This window comes from Callorhinchus milii, unplaced genomic scaffold (genome assembly GCF_018977255.1).
Source record: "Callorhinchus milii isolate IMCB2004 unplaced genomic scaffold, IMCB_Cmil_1.0 Scaffold4, whole genome shotgun sequence".
In the NCBI taxonomy this organism is placed as follows: domain Eukaryota; kingdom Metazoa; phylum Chordata; class Chondrichthyes; order Chimaeriformes; family Callorhinchidae; genus Callorhinchus; species Callorhinchus milii.
In genome coordinates, this window is record NW_024704745.1 from 19,029,645 (window position 1) to 19,052,982 (window position 23,338).

At 46.7% G+C, this 23,338-nt stretch overlaps 1 protein-coding gene across 1 annotated transcript in view; it reads right to left on the reverse strand.

The window, feature by feature from the left end:
- Window positions 1–17,220, reverse strand: part of cdkl5 (cyclin-dependent kinase-like 5) — a 56,402-nt gene extending 39,182 nt beyond the window's left edge. Inside the window, exons 1-3 of the mRNA XM_042334363.1 lie at window positions 17,128–17,220; window positions 6,203–6,436; window positions 1,607–1,641 (exon numbers count right to left, since the gene is read on the reverse strand). Coding sequence (XP_042190297.1) covers window positions 1,607–1,641; window positions 6,203–6,266 — 99 coding nt within the window. The 5' untranslated portion in view covers window positions 6,267–6,436; window positions 17,128–17,220. The remainder of the gene's footprint in view (window positions 1–1,606; window positions 1,642–6,202; window positions 6,437–17,127) is intronic.
- Between the last annotated feature and the right edge of the window lie 6,118 nt (window positions 17,221–23,338).

Consider the following 23,338-nt stretch of genomic DNA (forward strand, 5'->3'; position numbering starts at 1 on the left):
CTGAATGGGGAGAAATTAAGAATGGTTGAGGAGCAAACAGATTTGGGTGTCCATATACACAAATCACTAAAGACTAGTTCCCAAGTGCAAAAAGCAATCAAAAAGGCGAATGGAATTTTGGCCTTTATCTCAAGGGGCCTGGAATAGAAAGGGGAAGAAATGATGCTTCAACTGTATAGAGCGTTAATCAGATCCCATCCGGAGACTGCGTTCAGTTTTGGGCACCACACCTCAGGAAAGATATAGTGGCCCTGGAGGGGGTGCAACGCAGATTCACCAGACTGTTACTAGGCCTAAAAGGGTTAAGTTACGAGGAAAGGCTGAGGAAACTTGGGATTGTATTCCCTTGAGTTTAGAAGATTAAGGGGTGATTTGATTGAGGTATTTAAGATGATAAAGGGATTTGATAGAGTAGATACAGAGAAGCTATTTCCTCTGGTGGGGAAATCCAAAAGGGGCATAGTCTTAAAATTAGAACCAGGCCATTTAAGAGTGAAATCAGGAAGCATTTTTTCACTTGAAGGGTGGTAGAGATCTGGAATTCTCTCCCCCCATAAGGCCATGGATGCTGGATCCATCCACACCTTCAAGAGTAAGGTTGATAGATTTTTGGTCGGTCAGGGAATTAAGAGATATGGGGAGAAAGTGGGAAATTGGAATTGAAAGGATTAGTTGAGGGACAGATCAACCATGATCTAATTAAACAGCCAAACAGGCTCAAAGGGCTGAATGGCCTACTCCTGTTCCTATGTTCCTATGATTCACAGAATATACTGTGAAGTGAATTGACTACATTTTTTGGGTGAAACGAGGCAGCCAATTGTGCATAGTAGTGTCCCACAAACAGTCGTGGATTGAAGTGACCAATTTATTATTATTATTTTGTCTATTCTCGATAAACAGAACATACTGTCAAAGTACCTTCGACAGTCATTTCAACACACAATCAAGTAACTGGTTTTACTGTGCTGCTCAATATATACTGTACACAGTAGCTATTCCATTTGCTTAATTGTTAATGCAGTTGATGCAAATGTACTATCAATGAATCCTACTAAATTTGATAGATATGACTAGCAAACATTCATTGTGCTTTACAGGAAACAATTAAGAAATGTAATATAGAGGTACCAACATTTTGAATAAGCCCAAGTTTTCAGTGTGTGATCTGTCAATGTTGCAGTGCAGCTCAATTTCTTCTGAAAAATTAGATTCTGTCAATATATTCTGAGAGTACTTCCTCCTCCTTGAGTGTAAAGCAACATTGCCTGAAGCACCTGTGCAGGACTACTTATGAGTCAGATCTTTGTGACCTTCACTTGCATCTTTCCATTCACTCTTGCTCCCCCTCAAAGAAATACTGACAACGACATGTTATTCTACCATTAACATTCAAGGAGGTTAACAATGAATAGAATACAACTTTAAATGGGGCAAACCCAACCACGACAAATACAGCATAATTAAACATTTCCACATAAGCGCTGATCAAATGCAGGTTATTTAAGGATATATTTAATTCCTAAAAACAGGTAGTTCAAATATTTCAAGTACATTGCCTGAAAGGTTTGTGTGAAGAACCGTGAAACTCAAACAGTATACCAACCTTGTGCCTGCATTTTAGTACCACTCCATAGGCTCCTGTGGAAGAGAAAAAAAAGTACAATTTTATAGGCCTCAAAATACTAACAACAAATATCTTTTGCAACAATCCCAATAGTATTGCACAAAACTGAGGGAAAAAAACAAAAAGATTTTAGAAATAGTAAATAAATATTGACTTCTAAGTGCTGTTTGAATAGTTTGTCCCACATTATACCGAGTAATGGTTTGCAACCAAAATAAAATTCCTGACTCAGCTTCTGATGGAGGAAAACATAAATTAATTGAAGGGCGAGACAACTTAAACTGTCTCATGTGCCTCCTTGCAGGTAATTACTGACTACAGGCAAACCCATAGAAGTAGGTCATCTACCCAGCAACTTAGCTAGAAAATATGTCAAGCGAATCTCAAGACCAATTTAAAATATTTTAATGGAGAAAAAAATTAAGACACAATAGAAGAAACAGAATACAGTAGGTGTTGTCTAAAATTCAGTTCTGAAAACAATGACTAATGCACAAAACATATGATAAACGCATGCTGATTAGCTGCGTGACCACTTATCCACATCCTGAATGTCGGCAAATATTTCAGTTACATGCTTATTCCAGGTATGTGATTTTTTCCAACTTTAAAATGGGTGGCATGAGTTGGAGTTCAGATCCAGGTTAAGATTTGAGAGAAACACAAACCCACAATGACAGAACAGAGACAGACACCCAAAGATCATTAGAGACACTGACACAAAGCATTTGAGAGAAAGAAAGACATGCTTTGGGACATCCTCTGGACCTGAGTGACACTATATAAATGTAATTTTGATGTCAGCCCTGCTTCACGTCCCTCGACCCACCCGCCCCACCATTGGCGGGAGAGCCTTCAGCCACTCTGCCCCCAACCTCTGGAATTCCATCCCCCAATCACTCTGCCTCACCCCCTCCTTAGCCTCCTTCAAGTCCTGCCTCAAGACCCTCCTCTTCGACCATGCCATCGACCACCCCCTTCCCCTCCCTTCCCCCACCCCAACCCCAGCTCGGGTCTGAAATGCTGTACATTGTCCAGCGCCTTGGGACGTCCTCCCGACGTGAAAGGCGCTATACAAGTGTAATCTTGTTGTTGTTGTTGGTTGTTGCACACGCACATGGTTAGAAAGAGAGAGGAGCAGAGACAGAAAGAGACATTTTTTTCATACCCACAATTTGAACCAGTTTCAATTAGTGCAGATAACAGTCTCCCAACTCTACATGATTACATAATGACACAAGGGCAATTTAAAAAAAAATACTTTTTAAGATCAATCATACTGACCAGACACAAGTAATGCTGGGTTTAAGCTATGTTGCCCACAATAAGTAGCCCGTCTTTAGGTTTGAAATTTGCACTATTTTCCAGTTTCTACATGAGTGAAACTATTGTCATTACTTTATTTACAAGCAAATTTATTTATGTGACATTTATTTGTATGATCAGCATATGATACGGCTTCCATTTGACTTCTACAACTGCTTGCATTTTTATATTACCTTTATATCAAAGAATCTCTTGAAGTAGTGTACACCAAACAGGAAATTGAGAGATTTAAAATGTTTACCAAATACATGGTCGAAGAGATACGTTTTATGTTTGTGAATGCAGGGAGAGGTGTAGCAGAGTAAACAACAAACAACAAAATTACATTTACATAGTGCCTTTCACATCGGAACTATGTTGCAAGTGGTTTTGGAAGAGAATGCCAAAGGAAGAGGAGTGTTTGGCTGAACACTCAAGGGCATGGGAATAGAGAGTCAGAAGACTTGCTTGAAAAACGTTGCATAGGTAAGATGGGCTGAAAGTGTGGAGCGATTTTAAGAGCAGGACAAAGATCTTCAACTCAATTTTCTAAGGTACTGAGAGCCAACAAAGCTTGGCACGGAAGGGGGTAATGGCTGTATGGAGCTTTGTGTGGGAGAGAACTCGGGCTGCAGAATTCTGGATCAGCTGAAGCTTCTGGAAAGTGAAGTTACAGAGGCCGTTCCAAAGACAGCATTGTCAAATCTATCCTCAAGAAAGGCAAGGGCATGACTAAAGGTTTCAGCAGCAGTGGGATGAGGTAATCGAATAAGTGGGCAATGTTCCAAAGATTCCGTTGCTGATGGGTTGCAGTTTTAGGGATTACATAACTTGCAACGCAGGTATTATAGAGCGTAATAATAATAATCACTGTATTTGATATAGCGCCTTATCGGATCATTGAGACATCTCAAAGAGCTTCACAGAATATACTGTAAAGTGGATTGACTCTTGTGAGTGAAACGAGGCAGCCAATTGCACACAGCAGTGTCCTACAAACAGTCATAGGTTGAATGACTAATTTTTGGGGGGAGTGGGGGGAGAATTATTACACCAGAAAGTGATCTGCCAATCGACTATCAACCTGATTCCTACATCCTTCAAGGTAAAGAGAGGCATGTAGAGTAAGGGAACTTGCCTAAGGTTTCGCCCCGCCCAGGAATTGAACCCCGGTGCTCTTGTTTGTGCATTTTATTTTATTGCGAATTTTATTCACCATGAATCCTGTTTATCATATTCAAACAGAAAACAAAGAAAACAACATCCCCCATGCTAAGTTCTATGCCCTTGGTAGAGTACATGTGTCTCATATTTAAACTCACAGGAGGCAGTATCTGGGATTATTTGTATTGAACTATATTTGCCAGTGATCAGCCTCGGGGCGTAACCTGTCAAAATAAACTCTTGGCTGACTCCACTAATTCTATAGATACTTCCTCACCCTCTCCCCAACTAAATTCCACCTACAGATTAAACAACCTCATACTGAGTCGACAATTCAAGATCATTCATGAATATTTGGAACAGTAAGAATCTCTTCATGGTCTCCAAACATCAATATCTACCCCCACTTCAACCTGGCTCCTCTATGCTAACATACGGTTCTATCCCTTTAGCCAGATCTTGATCTACATCTATGTTTTATCATCTGTATTGACATACTTTAATTTATGAAAGAATCTTGTGTGAAATGTCATCAAAGGCAGTGAAGAATGAAAACAAACAGTATCATAACAAATCTCCCACCTCGCAGAGGGTGGCAGGCAGGCAGGCAGGCAGGCAGGCAGGCAGGGAAGGAGGGAGGGATTAATAACATATTGCTGCTATCAACGAGAAAGGAAAAGAAACTTTAAAAAGTACTCTAAACCTTTCACCATCTTTAATTAATTCCCTACATTCCTCATTCCTTCAGCATGATGCACCATCCTCCAAATAAAAATGTTAATCAGGCAGATGATCTGCTTTCAAGCTTCTATGAACAACTGGTACAATACAAGAATGCATTCACAAGGAATATTACCCTACAACTTTCCACTCTCATTCTGGAGGAAGGTTATGTCCACTACAATCATAATTTGCAATGCTAGGAATCATGGGTTCAATCCCTCATCATGTTACATTGCAGCAAGATTATCACAGCATCCTAGATTTAACGATATAAAATTGATTCCTGTTGAAATCGCAATCATAATAGTTTCTATCAAAGGAATAACAGTTTAACTGAATAAAAGCCTCTATTCTTGTCCTCAGAAAAGTCTACAATCCTCAATTGCAACTTATTGTTGCTTGAGTAGAAAGCTTCTATAATTAAATATGTTTAATTTCAAAATTTCTCTTGATACAGCACTATTTGAAAAAAAATCCACTTAAAGTTCAGAAAATCAAAAATAAACAAGCTTTTTTAAATTAAAATTCAAGGGTCCAGCCTGATCTTAAGAAATTACCTTGTTTTGAATGTTATACAATGCTCTACACAATATTTTCCACACTTAACTGAATGTTGAAAAAACAAAGTGGGAGAAGACAAATCCATGATTGATGACTACTTTTTAAACCGACAGAACACTACAGGGATTGTTGTGTTGGTTGTACATTGAGTTCTTGCTTCTCCATGAAGATAAAAGTTACTCATTAGGGCTTTGTCTTGTAGTAATAATCCTTGCATTTGAGATGGCACCTTATCATCGCTTCGAGACGTCTCAAAACACATCACAGAATATACTGTCAAGTGAATTGACTGTATATTTTGTGGGCAAAACGGGGCAATCAATTGCGCAAGGCAGTCAATTGCACACAGCAGTGTCCCACAAACAGTCCCACAATTGACTAACAAGCAGGTTCCCAGTATGCTGGTAAACAGAGGCAGTAAAGAAACTTGCCCAACGTTTCACCTTGCCTGGGAATCGAACACAGGTCCTCTTACTTGCGAGGTGAGTGTACCAACCACAAAACTACAGGACACCACAGGCTCCACAAGTTAAATATTTAAAAGATAGGAACAAGTGTTTTTTCAGCGAATCCCATTTGCTCTCTTACCAAGGTAGGTAGGTTCATTTAATAATTTGTAATGTTTAAACAATTTCAGCACTAGAAAAAAAAGCCAATACTCATGATGTTCAAAAGTCAAAAATATCCAATGAATAGGTTCTGGTAAAGTGACTGAGAACTTAAAATATGTTGAAGCAGTAAGGTCCATACCAGTATAGTTATAAACAAATCTGCAGAATTATACATTTCATAACATATATAACGTTTTTCCTCAAAACGTACCTTCACCTACAACTCCAAGGACTTCAAATTTATTCATCACATTACCAATGTCAGTAATCTTCATGAAGACAAATTTCTCTGACACAGTTGGCCACAAATCATAGCATGGTTATTGATGTTAAAAAGGAGCTTGCTGCAGGCAGGTACTGTACAGGGTCCATTACACCAGAAGGGCCAGCTAATCAGGTTCACATTCTTCATGCTTGTCATAACTTAGCCGCAATGTATCCCCACCTGAAAGAAAGAATTCATAATTACTAATTTGCAGTCAAATCTCAGCATAAACAAAATTTATTTTCTTGCAAGAATCATGCTGTTGAAATCCTGCTTTTAGACAAAAAATGAATCAATAGGTAGCTATTCAAAATGAAGTGGACAAAGATATAGCAAATATTTTTATATGTAGAATACAGTGCTAGTTTCCTAAAAAAAATCCAGCAAGCTCTAAAACTGTATTCCTGTACATTACCAAAACATTATTTTTATAATTTGCATTTACGGGGGTTGACTGAATATTTATCTCTCCCCACCCCCTCTGCATCATTACCTGATCACATTCTACTGATCCTTCACCACTGATGCTGGAATCATGATCTTAGCTACGACTCAGCATGGCATTTTTGGTGGGGGTTGAGGAAGAGGGAAGGGCAAACAATGAACTATCCCTATAATAATGATATAGATTATTATTGAGTTTTTTTTTAAAAAAACAGCATCAATACAACAACAACAACAAGATTCCATTTATAGAGCGCCTTTCACGTCGGGAGGACGTCCCAAGGCGCTGGGCAGTTGGGTCAGGACCCGAGCAAGGGGGGAAATGGTCAGGGTGAGGGGAGGGAACGAGGAGGGGGTAGAGAGTCGAAAGGGCAGCTGAAGGGATGGGGAGCCAGTAGAGGCGAGCAAGGGAGTGATGTGGTCCCGAAGCCTGGTGCGGGACAGTACACGAGCTGCAGAGTTCTGAATGACCTGTAGCTTGTGGAGGGAGGTGCCGGGAAGGCCGGCGAGGAGAGAGTTCCCATAGTCCAGCCTTGAGGTGATAAAGGGGTGGACCAGAGTTTCAGCAGCGTGAGGGGTGAGGTAGTGCCGTAGTCTGGCCATGTTCCGGAGGTGATGGAAGGCGGTGCCAGTTGTGGTGCGGATGTGAGGGAGAAAGGACAGCTCAGGGTCGAACAAAACGCCGAGGTTCCTGACTGGCTTTGAGAGGTGGAGAGTGCAGCCTTGGATGCTGATGGTGTCGGCGCCTGAGGTGCGGAGGCGCTGACGTGAGCCAATCAGGAGGGCCTCAGTTTTGCACACGTTGAGCTGAAAAAAGTTGTCTCTCGTCCAGGACTCGATGTCGGACAGGCAGCTGTCAGGACATCGGTGGTCGTGGAGTTGAGGTAGAGGAGGAAAGGTAGAGTTGGGTGTCATCCGCATACATGTGGAAGTTAACCCCATGTCTGCGGATGATGTCACCAAGGGGGAGCATATAGAGGGTGAAGAGGAGGGGACCGAGGACAGAGCCCTAAGGGACACCACACGAGACAGTGCGGGGGCTGGAGGAAAAGCCATTTGTGGAAACAAAATGAAGATGGTGGGAGCGGTACGACCTAAACCACTCAAGGACAGGGCCTTGAAGGTTGAGGTGGGAGGACAAGCGGTGGAGGAGGATAGCGTGGTCGACCCTATCGAATGCGACCGATAGGTCGAGGAGGACGAGGAGGCAGAGGGAGCCCTGGTCACAGATGGTCAGGATGTCATTGGTGACCTTGACCAGGGCAGTTTCTGTGCTATGGGCAGCACGGAAACCCGACTGAAGGGGTTCGAATAATGCATGGGTGGAGAGGAAAGAGCGCAGCTGGGAGGCGACAACTCTTTCAAGGACCTTGGACAGGAAGGGGAGGTTGGAGATGGGCCGGTAGCTTGATAGCTGCGACGCATCAAGGGAGGGTTTTTTNAAAGTGGGAGTGATGGTGGCAGTTTTTAGGGGAATGGGAATAGAGCCAGAGGAGAGGAACAGGTTGATGATGTCTGTGAGAATACCACCATGAACAGCCACTACGAGTATGGAGAGGTACCTTGCAGCAACTTGGGTCTATTCAGCAAACCTCAAGACCACAGATCTGGTTTTACAACATCCCCATGTCAACTGGAGGAACCAGTCAAGGACATGTTTTCAACACATAGTCTGCAAAGGCATTGGGATCTATATAGAGTTTCTTTTTATGTAAACTTGGCTATGTTTTGTTAAATGTAGAAAGTCACAAACGACAGCCTCTCTATCTGTGACCAGGGCTCCCTCTGCCTCCTCGTCCTCCTGGATTGCTCTGCCGCGTTCAACAGTCGACCTGCCATCCTCCTCCACCGCCTCTCCTCCCTCATCCACCTTAGTGGGACCAATCTTGCATGGTACGAGTCCTACTTTACCATCAGTCTCCCTCAATCCTTCTGCCTTCCCCTCCCTCTCCCCTTTTTCAAGTCCCGCCTGAAAACCTTCATTTTCGACCATAGTTACTGTCACCCCCAACCCCCTCCCCCCGGCTCCAAGTTAGGCTCCACCACTGTTAAGCGCTCCAAGACGCTACCCTACGATATAAGTGCAAGTTGTTGCTGTTGTTGTAAATCCAATGTTTGCCACATTTATTACCACAATACACAACAGTACATTTAAAATGGACTCACTGTTCTTTAGAAAATCCAAAAATATTACTGGCTCACTTTTTTTTATTTCCATTAATTGCATCTGGCATCCTTTACCCAAAATTGTGGTATTTCGACAAGTCAGTTTTAGTTTTTTATTTCAGGTGGATGGATAATCACCAGCCCATAGATGGCTTGTCTGCAAGCTTCTGTCTTTAATGCTTAGGAAAGCTAATAGAAGCTGTAGAGAAACAACATTTCCCCTCCCTCCTCATGCGTAAATGTTAAGGCTTTTCTAATCTCCCAATAGAACAGCCAGTATTAATAATAATATCAAGGAAATAAGATAATTGAATTTTGTAAACAATGCTGATAAATTTTGCGTCACATTCAAGTCAATTAACTTCAAGACTTCTTTTATGTATGAAAGAGCATGGTACTGTGCTCTTTGGAACCAGTTTATGAATTCATGTATTTTGGCAAAGGTCTCCAGCTTGCTGTGGTTCAATCTTTCAGCCAAGATGCCTCACAACATAATCAGCATTTATTACATCTGCTTACATAAAAACAGCCTTCAGAGCTGACATCTTCCACAAGGATCACAACTTCCCACCTATTTCAGCAGGGTGGCAGTATGCAGTAACCATCAACCGAATGTCATAGAACATCATAAGCTAACACACAATTTATAGATAGGGCCATTTCTAATTTCTGAAAAATCAGCAATGTGGGCAAATATAATTTTTAGTCAATTAACTCGGATGTTAGTCGTTTGGCGGATCACTTTCCAGGGGTAATAATCCCTTCATAAAATAATAGTAATTTGGTCACTCAATCCACGACTGTTTGTGGGACACTGCTGTGCGCAATTGGCAGCTGCGTTTCACCCACAAAATACACATTCACTACAATTTACAGTACATTCTGTGAAGGGCTTTGAGACGTCGCATCGGCATGATAATGCGCTATATCAAATGCAAGGATTATTATTTATTATTATTACAGGAAGGTAGTGGCAATGCTCTCACACATTTCACCAGAAAGCTCGCAGGGAGTTCCTAGTATCTACCATACACCTATCCAAATATCTCTGGAATTTCCACATATAGTTGGGATGCATGGAACTCTCTGTTTGGTTTGGATACTCTTAAGCATGGTTTCCGCATGTGTCAGATACCTGGCTGACCAAAAAAAAATTTCAGGGAATTAAGTAATGGATTGACCTCTGTATATTATATTATATTATATATGTATATTATATATATTATATTATTAATGCACGTTATGCGGGACTCCTTCAAGTCCCGCCTCAAGACCCTCCTCTTTGACCATGCCATCGGCCACCCCCCTTCCCCCCCCAACCCCACCTCGGGTCTGAAATGCTGTACTCTGTCCAGGGCCTTGGGACGTCCTCCCGACGTGAAAGGTGCTATACAAATGTAATCTTGTTGTTGTTATTCAATTAGTTGGATTTATATACAGTGGTTTTAAACGCTATGTTGACAATAGATTTGTTGCTTTTAAATGTTATCACTATTATCAACATGCATAAATTATGTTGCATTTATTTAAACCAAAATGGAAAAAAAACAAATGCTGGATATCTGGGGGAAGTACAGATAATAATGGAAATGCTGACAATGCATTAGGAGGTTAATCAGCTCCTGAAAGAGAAAGATATCTTGAGTTCTTTATCAGAATTGACTTTCAACACAATGTCAAAGCTATTACAATTGTGTGGGTTGTGGGAGTTATTTGAAGGATTACAAGCAAACAGTCTTTTAATTACTGATTGACTTGGTGACCATCTGCACCATTCCCCTGTTGGTCTGGGCCTCAAATGAAACAAAAATAATTGAGAAAATTCAATTTCACCTCCTACCGGTCCCTATTTTGAAACATTCTGCCCATCCAAGCGAAAGGGATTTTCTGCTCATCCAGACATAAAATGTTCATTTTCCCTTCAAGGAGAATTTCCTTCACGTTGTTAACAGTTGAGTGGAATTCTGCTCAAAAGCCTGACATAATGCAAACTTGCTACTTGCATCCAAACAAATCATATGCTTCTTAGTTTTCCTGCTGAACCTCGTATAAGTGAATGACCTTGTATAAGTGAATGAAGAATGCAAACTTGTTGTGACTTTTACGAAACTGACATTTCCCAGAATGTCACCCAGAAAATCCATTCCCCTTGACTCAATTTTTACCTGGATTGTTTTAAACAAATTGGAAATTTGTTTAAAAATTCCCAGTATATTTGACAAAACACTAAAATAAATCTTTTTAAAAAACCCTGAACATTAATAAATTGCTTCTAGAATAACCCCTACCACATCCTGATCCTGCCCCTGAATTGTACTTATTTTGGGAAAGGAAATGTATTACAGCAGTTGATCCATCATGCTGTAACTAGGTCATTCTTGTCAGGTAGGGTAAAAATAACAGAATACCTTTACAAGGGGACCTTTTTAAATTGATACTTCCATGAGAAATAACCTTCAGATACCAGCGTCTATTATTAGTTGCCGTTTCAACATGAAATGTCAGGTTCTTGTTGAGACTTATTTACGCAATCTCTTTCAAGTGCCCTCCTTCATCAATACCATTCGCTGAAGGTCAAACCTGATCCAGCTCTCCACCACTCCTTCATCAGTCACTGCAAGGGGCACAAGAGCACCTGGGGTTGTTCCTTCACCCTCCAGTTTCTCCCCCCTTTACAGAGTGCCTCAACTCACCACACTGCATGGGATGCGTGATGCCCTTATGAAACAACATTTTACTGAAACTGTCTTTATGAATATTGCTCTAAGAAGTGGAGCAAAGCAACATCTGCTCCATGATTAATGCACACTGGACAGTTCCATTCCCTGCAGGTCTTAATTAAAGTCCATCTGTTTTCATCGCTTAAAAACATGGTAGGGTTTATATTTTCTAGTTAAAAAATTAGTTTCTCTCCTTTTTTTTTGTTATTTTGAGTTTTTTTAAAATCTAAATGATTTAGAATCTAAAGAATATCTCCTCTGAGATCACCATCATCGTCCTTTTCCATTTTTGGATTACGCCTGAGGACCTTCCTCTTCAATCAAGCCAATGGTCACCTCCTCCCGGCTCAGCGTCAGGCTCCATCATGGCTTAGCACTCCGAGCCCCTACACTGCATGAAGGGCGCTATATATATGCAAGTTCTTCTTCATTTAATGCAGCATTTGCTATAAGTATCCAAAGACAGATTAAACAGAACACTTATGTGCAGAACGAGCGCAAAGGTAATAAATTCACTAGCGCACAACATTTCATCAGGTACATAAAAGCTCTATAAATATTAATTCAAGATCTTTAGAATGCTTTTTTTTTAAAATACCATAATTTTTTGGTTAGCTCACTTCTTAGGGAAAGTAGGCTTTATCAAAGAGCATTTTTATGGCACAGTCTTTGGAACAATTCAAATGTAGATGGAAAAAGATAGTTGTTTATGAAAGAAGTGGGGAAAAAGCTGAAATCATGAGGACATTTTACAATTCAATTCATCCATTCTTATATGGGGGGGGTGGGGATTAAACAGGGTGAGATGGGCTTCAAAGTGACACGTGCTTGGCAACGGAGTGTCGCAATCAAGTCGATCGTTTGTTGCGTGCGGTCTTGGTGATACTGTTCCTGAGCCAGGCGAGTCCGCTGTCCTGCAGGGCATTGCTAATGCCGGCACAGCCAACCTGGCTCATTGGCAAGGGGGCAGACTAATCACCAGGAACAGGGATTCTTCTCACTCAGCTCATATTAACCCTGCAATCTAAAGCCATAATACGTAGGCTGGTCCTAGATGGACAAGCAGCAGGAAGCTTGCCAGATAGGCAATATGCAATTTTAGCTGGTTAAACTTCAGTAACACCCTCAAGGCATTCTCTGAGGTCCCCAAACCTTGACTCTTGCCAACCTGCGGCTTATATTCTCCAGAATTTGGTAAACAGGGGTGTCCCTCTAGGACGAGAGTAAAAGGGAAAGGGTAATTTCAATGCGTATGCAGCATACATATGGTTTCCACATGTGGATAACCAAACAAATTATATTCATACAATCTTCTACAACAGGATGGCCCGCAGGCCAAGTTCATCCGCCCCCTCCGTGCCCCCCCACCCCTCCATTTCATCTGGCCCACCTGCTCCCTCCATGATCCGTAATTATGTTTCTGCAAGGGAAACACTAAGTTATTGATTTTGTGGCCTATGGACGCTTCTCAAATAGGGCACCCAGCCCTCAGCAGCTAAAAGTTGGATCACCCTGTTCTACAGAACACAAAAAAAAGTTGTGTGTTAGGTGGTCTCGCTCTTACTTTTGGTCTTACTGGGACATCCTCCCGACATGCAATGATCATTGCTCATCTGAACTTCCTTGAAATCCTAAGCCATCCTATGCACTCTTCTTTTTACCTGAATCCTCAATGCATTGAATTAATTATAGCATTGTTCCAACCGGAACTAATTATTATCCAAGATCAAAAACTATGAAACTCTGTACATCCCTCAAACTTCCCTTCCACCAACAATCTATCATGTGAAATTGAAGCCTGGGCTCACAACCATTGCTTCCCAAATCATTATCTTTTGAATCTTGGTGGTGTCCTCAACTATGGACCTTGGATTCACCTCGACTGCTCAATTTATTTAAAAAAGGAAAGAGGTTAATCATGAACAATACATCAACAAACGGAAATGTTGGTATTTCAATTAACATCCTACAGCAGTAAAGTACAGCTTTATGACAAGTTGAAATCAAATCTATAAATCACAAATACAAATCATAGAAACTTCAGCAGAAAAAGGAGAGTATTTGGTCCATCGTGCTTTTGCAGTGACAGCTCATCATTGGAGCTAACTACTCTTATCCCATTTCTCTGCTCATTTTCCATATTCCTTTGTATCTTCATCTTTCATGATTCTAATTCTTTTTTAAAGCCCCCTAGTTCCAGATGAGCAAAGATTTCTGACAGGATTCCTTAATAAGGAAAACAATTGATGGGAACTCCGCTTCGACACAATTTGGTTTCAGAGCAGACCTCCAAGTTAGTCGGACATTCTTGCAATTACTGAAAGGAGTCCAATCTTGGTTTCCTTACTAATGAATCCAATAAATTACCATTTGTGTTCTCACTACTGATTCAGCTTCACAATCCATACAACTATTTTTAACAGCCAACTCCCATTGCAACTATTTCTTGTTCAACCAGTTCAAGCACTGAAAAGTTTGCAGCAGGTGTCATCACTTTGTATGTCTTAATGTGAATAATCACAATTTTGCAACCATCAAGATTCAACCTTCTTTGAGATTCACTACATTGGTTGAAATCCAAGTTAAAAAGTACTTTAATTCTAAAGAATTCTATTCTTTTCTGTTGTAAATTCACCTGAAGTTATCATTATTATGGCACAGAATTTTGAGTTTATCAATCCATCTCTGTATCGTTTAACAGTGACGGAGTGTGATACCGAGCCAGGAGGCGGGAGTAGAAGACAATAAGCACGGTCGAAGAGGAGGGTCTTCAGCATGATAAAATTCTTGTCTCTAGTGTTTTCGGGTTAATTGCAATTTGTTGGTTTTATTGTAGCCACCAGTAAAACAAGGCATTTGAATACTTGTATGCTGCTGGATGAGTTTTAGTGCCTCAGAATTTTAGATCTGTCCTGTTAAACTTGTTCTATTGGGAGCTCCCCCCCCCACCCCCATAATGGCATAATGTACTTTCAAGGAGGCATTAAAGCAATAAGTTGTATCTTTCGTTTCAAACAGTATGACTTTAGTACCAGATTCATCATATAGCACAATTGATCTGTTGATTTTCTGCTTCTACATCTTTTCAGAATCCAGTCTTAAAATTCCATGGGTTTCTGAGGCCATATACTCTGGAGGAAACTTCTGTTAATAATTTAATTTGACAAAACACATCTGGTCCTTCCCTTTTTCTAAAACAAACAAAAACTACAAAGTGCCAATGTGCCAATATATTACAACATGAACTCTGCTTAAATGTACTATAGGATCCAATTTCCATTTCAAATTCTGAAGATAGGGATTCTGAATCTCTGGCACATTATCAGAGGAAGACTACAAAAAGTTCCAAACCGAAAGAGAAATATAGAATGCTTCAGCACACTTTAAAATTGTATAGTGACCCTGGAGTCTGATTTGCATCCCCAACTAGTCAGAGCAGTATTGACAAGGGCATCCAAGCAGGTTATCTTTTGGTCTGCTTTATCCAGAAATGTTTGATTAAAAACTACATTTAACAAAGATGAGGGCAAACATATGTATTGATAGCTACTAAACAAATCTGATGTCAAACAATTGTCACAATAAATAAATTGTATTTACATTAGTGTATAGATTATTCTGAAATTCCAATATTCAGTTCTGATCCTCTCCTTTAATAATAAATAATATTTTTATACTTGATATAGTGCCTTTTACGTCAAGAGTATATTTCAAAGCTCTACACAGGATTTACTGCAGTGTAGTGACTATAGATTATGTAGGTTAACATGACAGTCAATTTGCACACAGCAATAGCCCCAAAATGACTAATTTTTAAAATGATTTTGCTTGTTCCCCTGCACTGTATTCTGTCGATGCTGATCCAGGCTTGTTCCCCTGCACCGTGGACTGTCTGTGCTGAGATGGAAAAATGACTAATTTGCCAAAAATGATTTGGGGGATATTGTTGGCCACAATCCCAGGAGAAACTCCCTTGTCTTTTCAATTAGTGGCAGTGTATCTATAATATCCACTTAAACAGGCAGACGGGACCTCAGTTGAACATTTCATCTAAAGGACAGAAAGGAAGCCATAGTGCTCTCCATTTAAGAGGTTTGAAGTTTGAATCCGCAACAAGCAAATATAAAGATTATTAAATAGAATTACAAGGACACTTATTAGTCATTGATGATTGCCTGACCATTTCTATCTACTCTTAATTGTAGCCCCAGAAAATGTCACGCTATGCATAGAAACCAAATTAGACTCGATCCGGCGTTTTCAAAGACGATAATCGCAACCGCAAAGTTTGGGAAATTACACTTCAAAGCACGAGACCTCTTGTGCCCTGAACGATTTGCGCCGTGGTCTGGCGTGGCAAGTCAAACTCAAAACAGAAGCGATAACCTCCAAGCAACGTTGGAAGTCTGAACAGCGACGCGTCTGCCGACACGAAGCAAAAATCTCAAGACAGGTGAGGCAGTCCCACCCATCCATTGGATGACACCCCCCACACATGTGGCTTCAAATCAACTTGTCACAAAAGCAATGCAAAAACACTTTGAAGTTTCACCGACGCCCGAGAACCAAAGGCCACACACAATTGGCACAAACACAGCGTGTGTGGGGGTGGTGGGGTGGGTGGTTTTTTTTTTTTTTTGGTCGACTGGCAGTGAAACCAGTTCGGTCAAATTCGCTTTGGAGCAGTCGTTGCTTTTTCCAAACTCGGGGTGTGCCGGAATTCGGGAGTTGCCTCACGAACTGTGTGTGGGGGTCGCTCCCGACTTTCAGCACAACACTGAAAAGGACGATGCAAAAGCACGTCGTTTTGCGACCCCGGTTTCTGGAGAGCGGTGCCGTCTCACTCTCGCTGCCTCTCTGTCCCTCTGGAGGGCAACGGGGAAACAAAATAATAAATAAAAACACGGCGCCGGGGACTCCTCTTCAAGACGGTCCGTCCCATCAACAGGTAAACCCGAGACCAGTGAAGCACAGGGAAAGCGACACAAAAAAAAAAAACCCCCCGAGGAGGAAAATGTCAACAGGAATGCAAATCATTTTCTTAAATACATATATATATATACACATATTTAAAACACACAAACAACCCCCACTCCCCCCTACTCCCCCCCCCCCCGGGCACAGCTCAGCACAGCACAGCTCAGCCCCGGAGCCTCCAATGCCATCGTGTAAGTTGTTGTTGTTGTCGCCCACAGTGAAGCTCGAGGCTGGAGCCCATGTCAACACCGCCCGCCCTCCGGCCACGGCCACGGCAGCGGGTGCTGGGGAGGGAGCGCGGGGCCTGCGGGGGGCGGGTGGACCCGGTGCCCCGGTGCCGGGGGGGGGGGGGCGGCGCGGGGGCGCCGCGGCTCCTCTTCTCTCCGCTGTCGGGCTCCGCGGGCGGCAGAGCGGGGGGTCGAGCGGCCGCTGAAGCCGCCAACTCCCCGCGACCACCGGCCACCGCCTGACTGTCTGTGTGTGTGTGACTGTCTGTGTGTCTCCCCCTCCCCACCCCCCGCTCTCTCCTCCCCTCCTCCCCCCGGGCCTCAGACCCTCACTTACCGGTCGTGAGAGGCGCTAAAGCCGCTCCTCCGCAGCCGCCGACTCTCTACTGAGCCGCCATCTTCCCGCGTCACCGCGACCTCAGCTCCTCCCGCGCACGCGCCCTCCCTCCACCTCAGCACAGACAGTGCACAGAGCAGGGGAGCAAGTCTGGCTCAGCACAGACAGTGCACAGTGCTGGGGAGCAAGTCTGGCTCAGCACAGACAGTGCACAGTGCTGGGGAGCAAGTCTGGCTCAGCACAGACAGTGCACAGTGCTGGGGAGCAAGTCTGGCTCAGCACAGACAGTGCACAGTGCTGGGGAGCAGGTCTGGCTCAGCACAGACAGTGCACAGGGCAGGGGAGCAAGTCTGGCTCAGCACAGACAGTGCACAGTGCAGGGGAGCAAGTCTGGCTCAGCACAGACAGTGCACAGTGCTGGGGAGCAAGTCTGGCTCAGCACAGACAGTGCACAGTGCTGGGGAGCAGGTCTGGCTCAGCACAGACAGTGCACAGGGCAGGGGAGCAAGTCTGGCTCAGCACAGACAGTGCACAGTGCTGGGGAGCAAGTCTGGCTCAGCACACACAGTGCACAGTGCTGGGGAGCAAGTCTGGCTCAGCACAGACAGTGCACAGAGCAGGGGAGCAAGTCTGGCTCAGCACAGACAGTGCACAGTGCTGGGGAGCAAGCCTGGCTCAGCACAGACAGTGCACAGTGCTGGGGAGCAAGTCTGGCTGAGCACAGACAGTGCACAGTGCTGGGGAGCAAGTCTGGCTCAGCACAGACAGTGCACAGAGCAGGAGAGCAAGTCTGGCTCAGCACAGACAGTGCTCAAAGCAGGGGAACAAGTCTGGCGCAGCAGAAACAGTGCACAGAGCAGGGGAACAATCTCGCTCAGCACAGACAGTGCACAGTGCAGGGGAACAAGTCTGGCTCAGCATAGACAGTGCACAGAGCGGGGGAGCAAGTCTGGCTCAGCACAGACAGTGCACAGTGCTGGGGAGCAAGCCTGGCTCAGCACAGACAGTGCACAGAGCAAGGGAGCAAGTCTGGCTCAGCACAGACAGTGCTCAGAGCTGGGGAACAAGTCTGGCGCAGCACAGACAGTGCACAGTGCTGGGGAGCAAGTCTGGCTCAGCACAGACAGTGCACAGTGCTGGGGAACAAGCCTGGCTCAGCACAGACAGTGCACAGTGCTGGGGAGCAAGTCTGGCTCAGCACAGACAGTGCACAGAGCAGGGGAGCAAGTCTGGCTCAGCACAGACAGTGCACAGTGCAGGAGAGCAAGCCTGGCTCAGCACAGGCAGTGCACAGTGCATGGGAGCAAGCCTGGCTCAGCACAGTCAGTGCACAGTGCAGGGGAGCAAGCCTGGCTCAGCACAGTCAATGCACAGAGCAGGGGAGCAAGTCTGGCTCAGCACAGACAGTGCACAGGGCAGGGGAGCAAGTCTGGCTCAGCACAGACAGTGCACAGGGCAGGGGAGCAAGTCTGGCTCAGCACAGACAGTGCACAGTGCTGGGGAGCAAGTCTGGCTCAGCACACACAGTGCACAGAGCAGGGGAACAAGTCTGGCTCAGCACAGACAGTGCACAGTGCTGGGGAGCAAGTCTGGCTCAGCACACACAGTGCACAGTGCAGGAGAGCAAGTCTGGCTCAGCACAGACAGTGCACAGTGCAGGGGAGCAAGTCTGGCTCAGCACAGACAGTGCACAGTGCTGGGGAGCAAGTCTGGCTCAGCACAGACAGTGCACAGTGCTGGGGAGCAAGTCTGGCTCAGCACAGACAGTGCACAGTGCTGGGGAGCAATCTGGCTCAGCACAGACAGTGCACAGTGCTGGGGAGCAAGTCTGGCTCAGCACAGACAGTGCACAGTGCTGGGGAGCAAGTCTGGCTCAGCACAGACAGTGCACAGTGCAGGGGAGCAAGTCTGGCTCAGCACAGACAGTGCACAGGGCAGGGGAGCAAGTCTGGCTCAGCACAGACAGTGCACAGAGCAGGGGAGCAAGTCTGGCTCAGCACAGACAGTGCACAGTGCTGGGAAGCAAGTCTGGCTCAGCACAGACAGTGCACAGTGCAGGGGAGCAAGTCTGGCTCAGCAGACAGTGCACAGGGCAGGGGAGCAAGTCTGGCTCAGCACACACAGTGCACAGTGCTGGGGAGCAAGTCTGGCTCAGCACAGACAGTGCACAGGGCAGGGGAGCAAGTCTGGCTCAGCACAGACAGTGCACAGAGCAGGGGAGCAAGTCTGGCTCAGCACACACAGTGCACAGTGCTGGGGAGCAAGTCTTGCTCAGCACAGACAGTGCACAGAGCAGGGGAGCAAGTCTGGCTCAGCACAGACAGTGCACAGTGCTGGGGAGCAAGCCTGGCTCAGCACAGACAGTGCACAGTGCTGGGGAGCAAGTCTGCCTCAGCACAGACAGTGCACAGTGCTGGGGAGCAAGTCTGGCTCAGCACAGACAGTGCACAGAGCAGGAGAGCAAGTCTGGCTCAGCACAGACAGTGCTCAAAGCAGGGGAACAAGTCTGGCGCAGCAGAAACAGTGCACAGAGCAGGGGAACAAATCTCGCTCAGCACAGACAGTGCACAGTGCAGGGGAACAAGTCTGGCTCAGCATAGACAGTGCACAGAGCGGGGTAGCAAGTCTGGCTCAGCACAGACAGTGCACAGTGCTGGGGAGCAAGCCTGGCTCAGCACAGACAGTGCACAGAGCAAGGGAGCAAGTCTGGCTCAGCACAGACAGTGCTCAGAGCTGGGGAACAAGTCTGGCGCAGCACAGACAGTGCACAGTGCTGGGGAGCAAGCCTGGCTCAGCACAGACAGTGCACAGTGCTGGGGAACAAGCCTGGCTCAGCACAGACAGTGCACAGTGCTGGGGAGCAAGTCTGGCTCAGCACAGACAGTGCACAGAGCAGGGGAGCAAGTCTGGCTCAGCACAGACAGTGCACAGTGCAGGAGAGCAAGCCTGGCTCAGCACAGGCAGTGCACAGTGCAGGGGAGCAAGCCTGGCTCAGCACAGTCAGTGCACAGTGCAGGGGAGCAAGCCTGGCTCAGCACAGTCAATGCACAGAGCAGGGGAGCAAGTCTGGCTCAGCACAGACAGTGCACAGGGCAGGGGAGCAAGTCTGGCTCAGCACAGACAGTGCACAGGGCAGGGGAGCAAGTCTGGCTCAGCACAGACAGTGCACAGGGCAGGGGAGCAAGTCTGGCTCAGCACAGACAGTGCACAGTGCTGGGGAGCAAGTCTGGCTCAGCACAGACAGTGCACAGTGCTGGGGAGCAAGTCTGGCTCAGCACAGACAGTGCACAGTGCAGGGGAGCAAGTCTGGCTCAGCACACACAGTGCACAGTGCTGGGGAGCAAGTCTGGCTCAGCACAGACAGTGCACAGGGCAGGGGAGCAGGTCTGGCTCAGCACAGACAGTGCACGGAGCAGGGGAGCAAGTCTGGCTCAGCACAGACAGTGCACGGAGCAGGGGAGCAAGTCTGGCTCAGCACAGACAGTGCACAGAGCAGGGGAGCAAGTCTGGCTCAGCACAGACAGTGCACAGTGCTGGGGAGCAAGCCTGGCTCAGCACAGACAGTGCACAGTGCTGGGGAGCAAGTCTGGCTGAGCACAGACAGTGCACAGTGCTGGGGAGCAAGTCTGGCTCAGCACAGACAGTGCACAGAGCAGGAGAGCAAGTTTGGCTCAGCACAGACAGTGCTCAAAGCAGGGGAACAAGTCTGGCGCAGCAGAAACAGTGCACAGAGCAGGGGAACAAATCTCGCTCAGCACAGACAGTGCACAGTGCAGGGGAGCAAGTCTGGCTCAGCACAGACAGTGCACAGTGCAGGGGAGCAAGTCTGGCTCAGCACAGACAGTGCACAGTGCTGGGGAGCAAGTCTGGCTCAGCACAGACAGTGCACAGTGCTGGGGAGCAAGTCTGGCTCAGCACAGACAGTGCACAGTGCAGGGGAGCAAGTCTGGCTCAGCAGACAGTGCACAGGGCAGGGGAGCAAGTCTGGCTCAGCACACACAGTGCACAGTGCTGGGGAGCAGGTCTGGCTCAGCACAGACAGTGCACAGGGCAGGGGAGCAAGTCTGGCTCAGCACAGACAGTGCACAGAGCAGGGAGCAAGTCTGGCTCAGCACACACAGTGCACAGTGCTGGGGAGCAAGTCTGGCTCAGCACAGACAGTGCACAGAGCAGGGGAGCAAGTCTGGCTCAGCACAGACAGTGCACAGTGCTGGGGAGCAAGCCTGGCTCAGCACAGACAGTGCACAGTGCAGGGGAACAAGTCTGGCTCAGCATAGACAGTGCACAGAGCGGGGGAGCAAGTCTGGCTCAGCACAGACAGTGCACAGTGCTGGGGAGCAAGCCTGGCTCAGCACAGACAGTGCACAGAGCAAGGGAGCAAGTCTGGCTCAGCACAGACAGTGCTCAGAGCTGGGGAACAAGTCTGGCGCAGCACAGACAGTGCACAGTGCTGGGGAGCAAGTCTGGCTCAGCACAGACAGTGCACAGTGCTGGGGAACAAGCCTGGCTCAGCACAGACAGTGCACAGTGCTGGGGAGCAAGTCTGGCTCAGCACAGACAGTGCACAGAGCAGGGGAGCAAGTCTGGCTCAGCACAGACAGTGCACAGTGCAGGAGAGCAAGCCTGGCTCAGCACAGGCAGTGCACAGTGCAGGGGAGCAAGCCTGGCTCAGCACAGTCAGTGCACAGTGCAGGGGAGCAAGCCTGGCTCAGCACAGTCAATGCACAGAGCAGGGGAGCAAGTCTGGCTCAGCACAGACAGTGCACAGGGCAGGGGAGCAAGTCTGGCTCAGCACAGACAGTGCACAGGGCAGGGGAGCAAGTCTGGCTCAGCACAGACAGTGCACAGGGCAGGGGAGCAAGTCTGGCTCAGCACAGACAGTGCACAGTGCTGGGGAGCAAGTCTGGCTCAGCACAGACAGTGCACAGTGCAGGGGAGCAAGTCTGGCTCAGCAGACAGTGCACAGGGCAGGGGAGCAAGTCTGGCTCAGCACACACAGTGCACAGTGCTGGGGAGCAGGTCTGGCTCAGCACAGACAGTGCACAGGGCAGGGGAGCAAGTCTGGCTCAGCACAGACAGTGCACGGAGCAGGGGAGCAAGTCTGGCTCAGCACACACAGTGCACAGTGCTGGGGAGCAAGCCTGGCTCAGCACAGACAGTGCACAGTGCTGGGGAGCAAGTCTGGCTGAGCACAGACAGTGCACAGTGCTGGGGAGCAAGTCTGGCTCAGCACAGACAGTGCACAGAGCAGGAGAGCAAGTCTGGCTCAGCACAGACAGTGCTCAAAGCAGGGGAACAAGTCTGGCGCAGCAGAAACAGTGCACAGAGCAGGGGAACAAATCTCGCTCAGCACAGACAGTGCACAGTGCAGGGGAACAAGTCTGGCTCAGCATAGACAGTGCACAGAGCGGGGGAGCAAGTCTGGCTCAGCACAGACAGTGCACAGTGCTGGGGAGCAAGCCTGGCTCAGCACAGACAGTGCACAGAGCAAGGGAGCAAGTCTGGCTCAGCACAGACAGTGCTCAGAGCTGGGGAACAAGTCTGGCGCAGCACAGACAGTGCACAGTGCAGGGGAACAAATCTCGCTCAGCACAGACAGTGCACAGTGCTGGGGAGCAAGTCTGGCTCAGCACAGACAGTGCACAGTGCTGGGGAACAAGCCTGGCTCAGCACAGACAGTGCACAGTGCTGGGGAGCAAGTCTGGCTCAGCACAGACAGTGCACAGAGCAGGGGAGCAAGTCTGGCTCAGCACAGACAGTGCACAGTGCAGGAGAGCAAGCCTGGCTCAGCACAGGCAGTGCACAGTGCAGGGGAGCAAGCCTGGCTCAGCACAGACAGTGCCCAGTGTTGGGGAGCAAGCCTGGCTCAGCACAGACAGTGCTCAAAACAGGGGAACAAGTCTCGCTCAGCACAGACAGTGCACAGTGCAGGGGAACAAATCTCGCTCAGCACAGACAGTGCACAGTGCAGGGGAACAAGTCTGGCTCAGCACAGACAGTGCACAATGTAGGGGAGCAAGTCTGGCTCAGCACAGACAGTGCACAGTGCTGGGGAGCAAGTCTGGCTCAGCACAGACAGTACACAGTGCTGGGGAGCATGTCTGGCTCAGCACAGACAGTGCACAGTGCAGGGGAGCAAGTCTGGCTCAGCACAGACAGTGCACAGAGCAGGGGAACAAGTCTGGCTCAGCACAGACAGTGCACAGTGCTG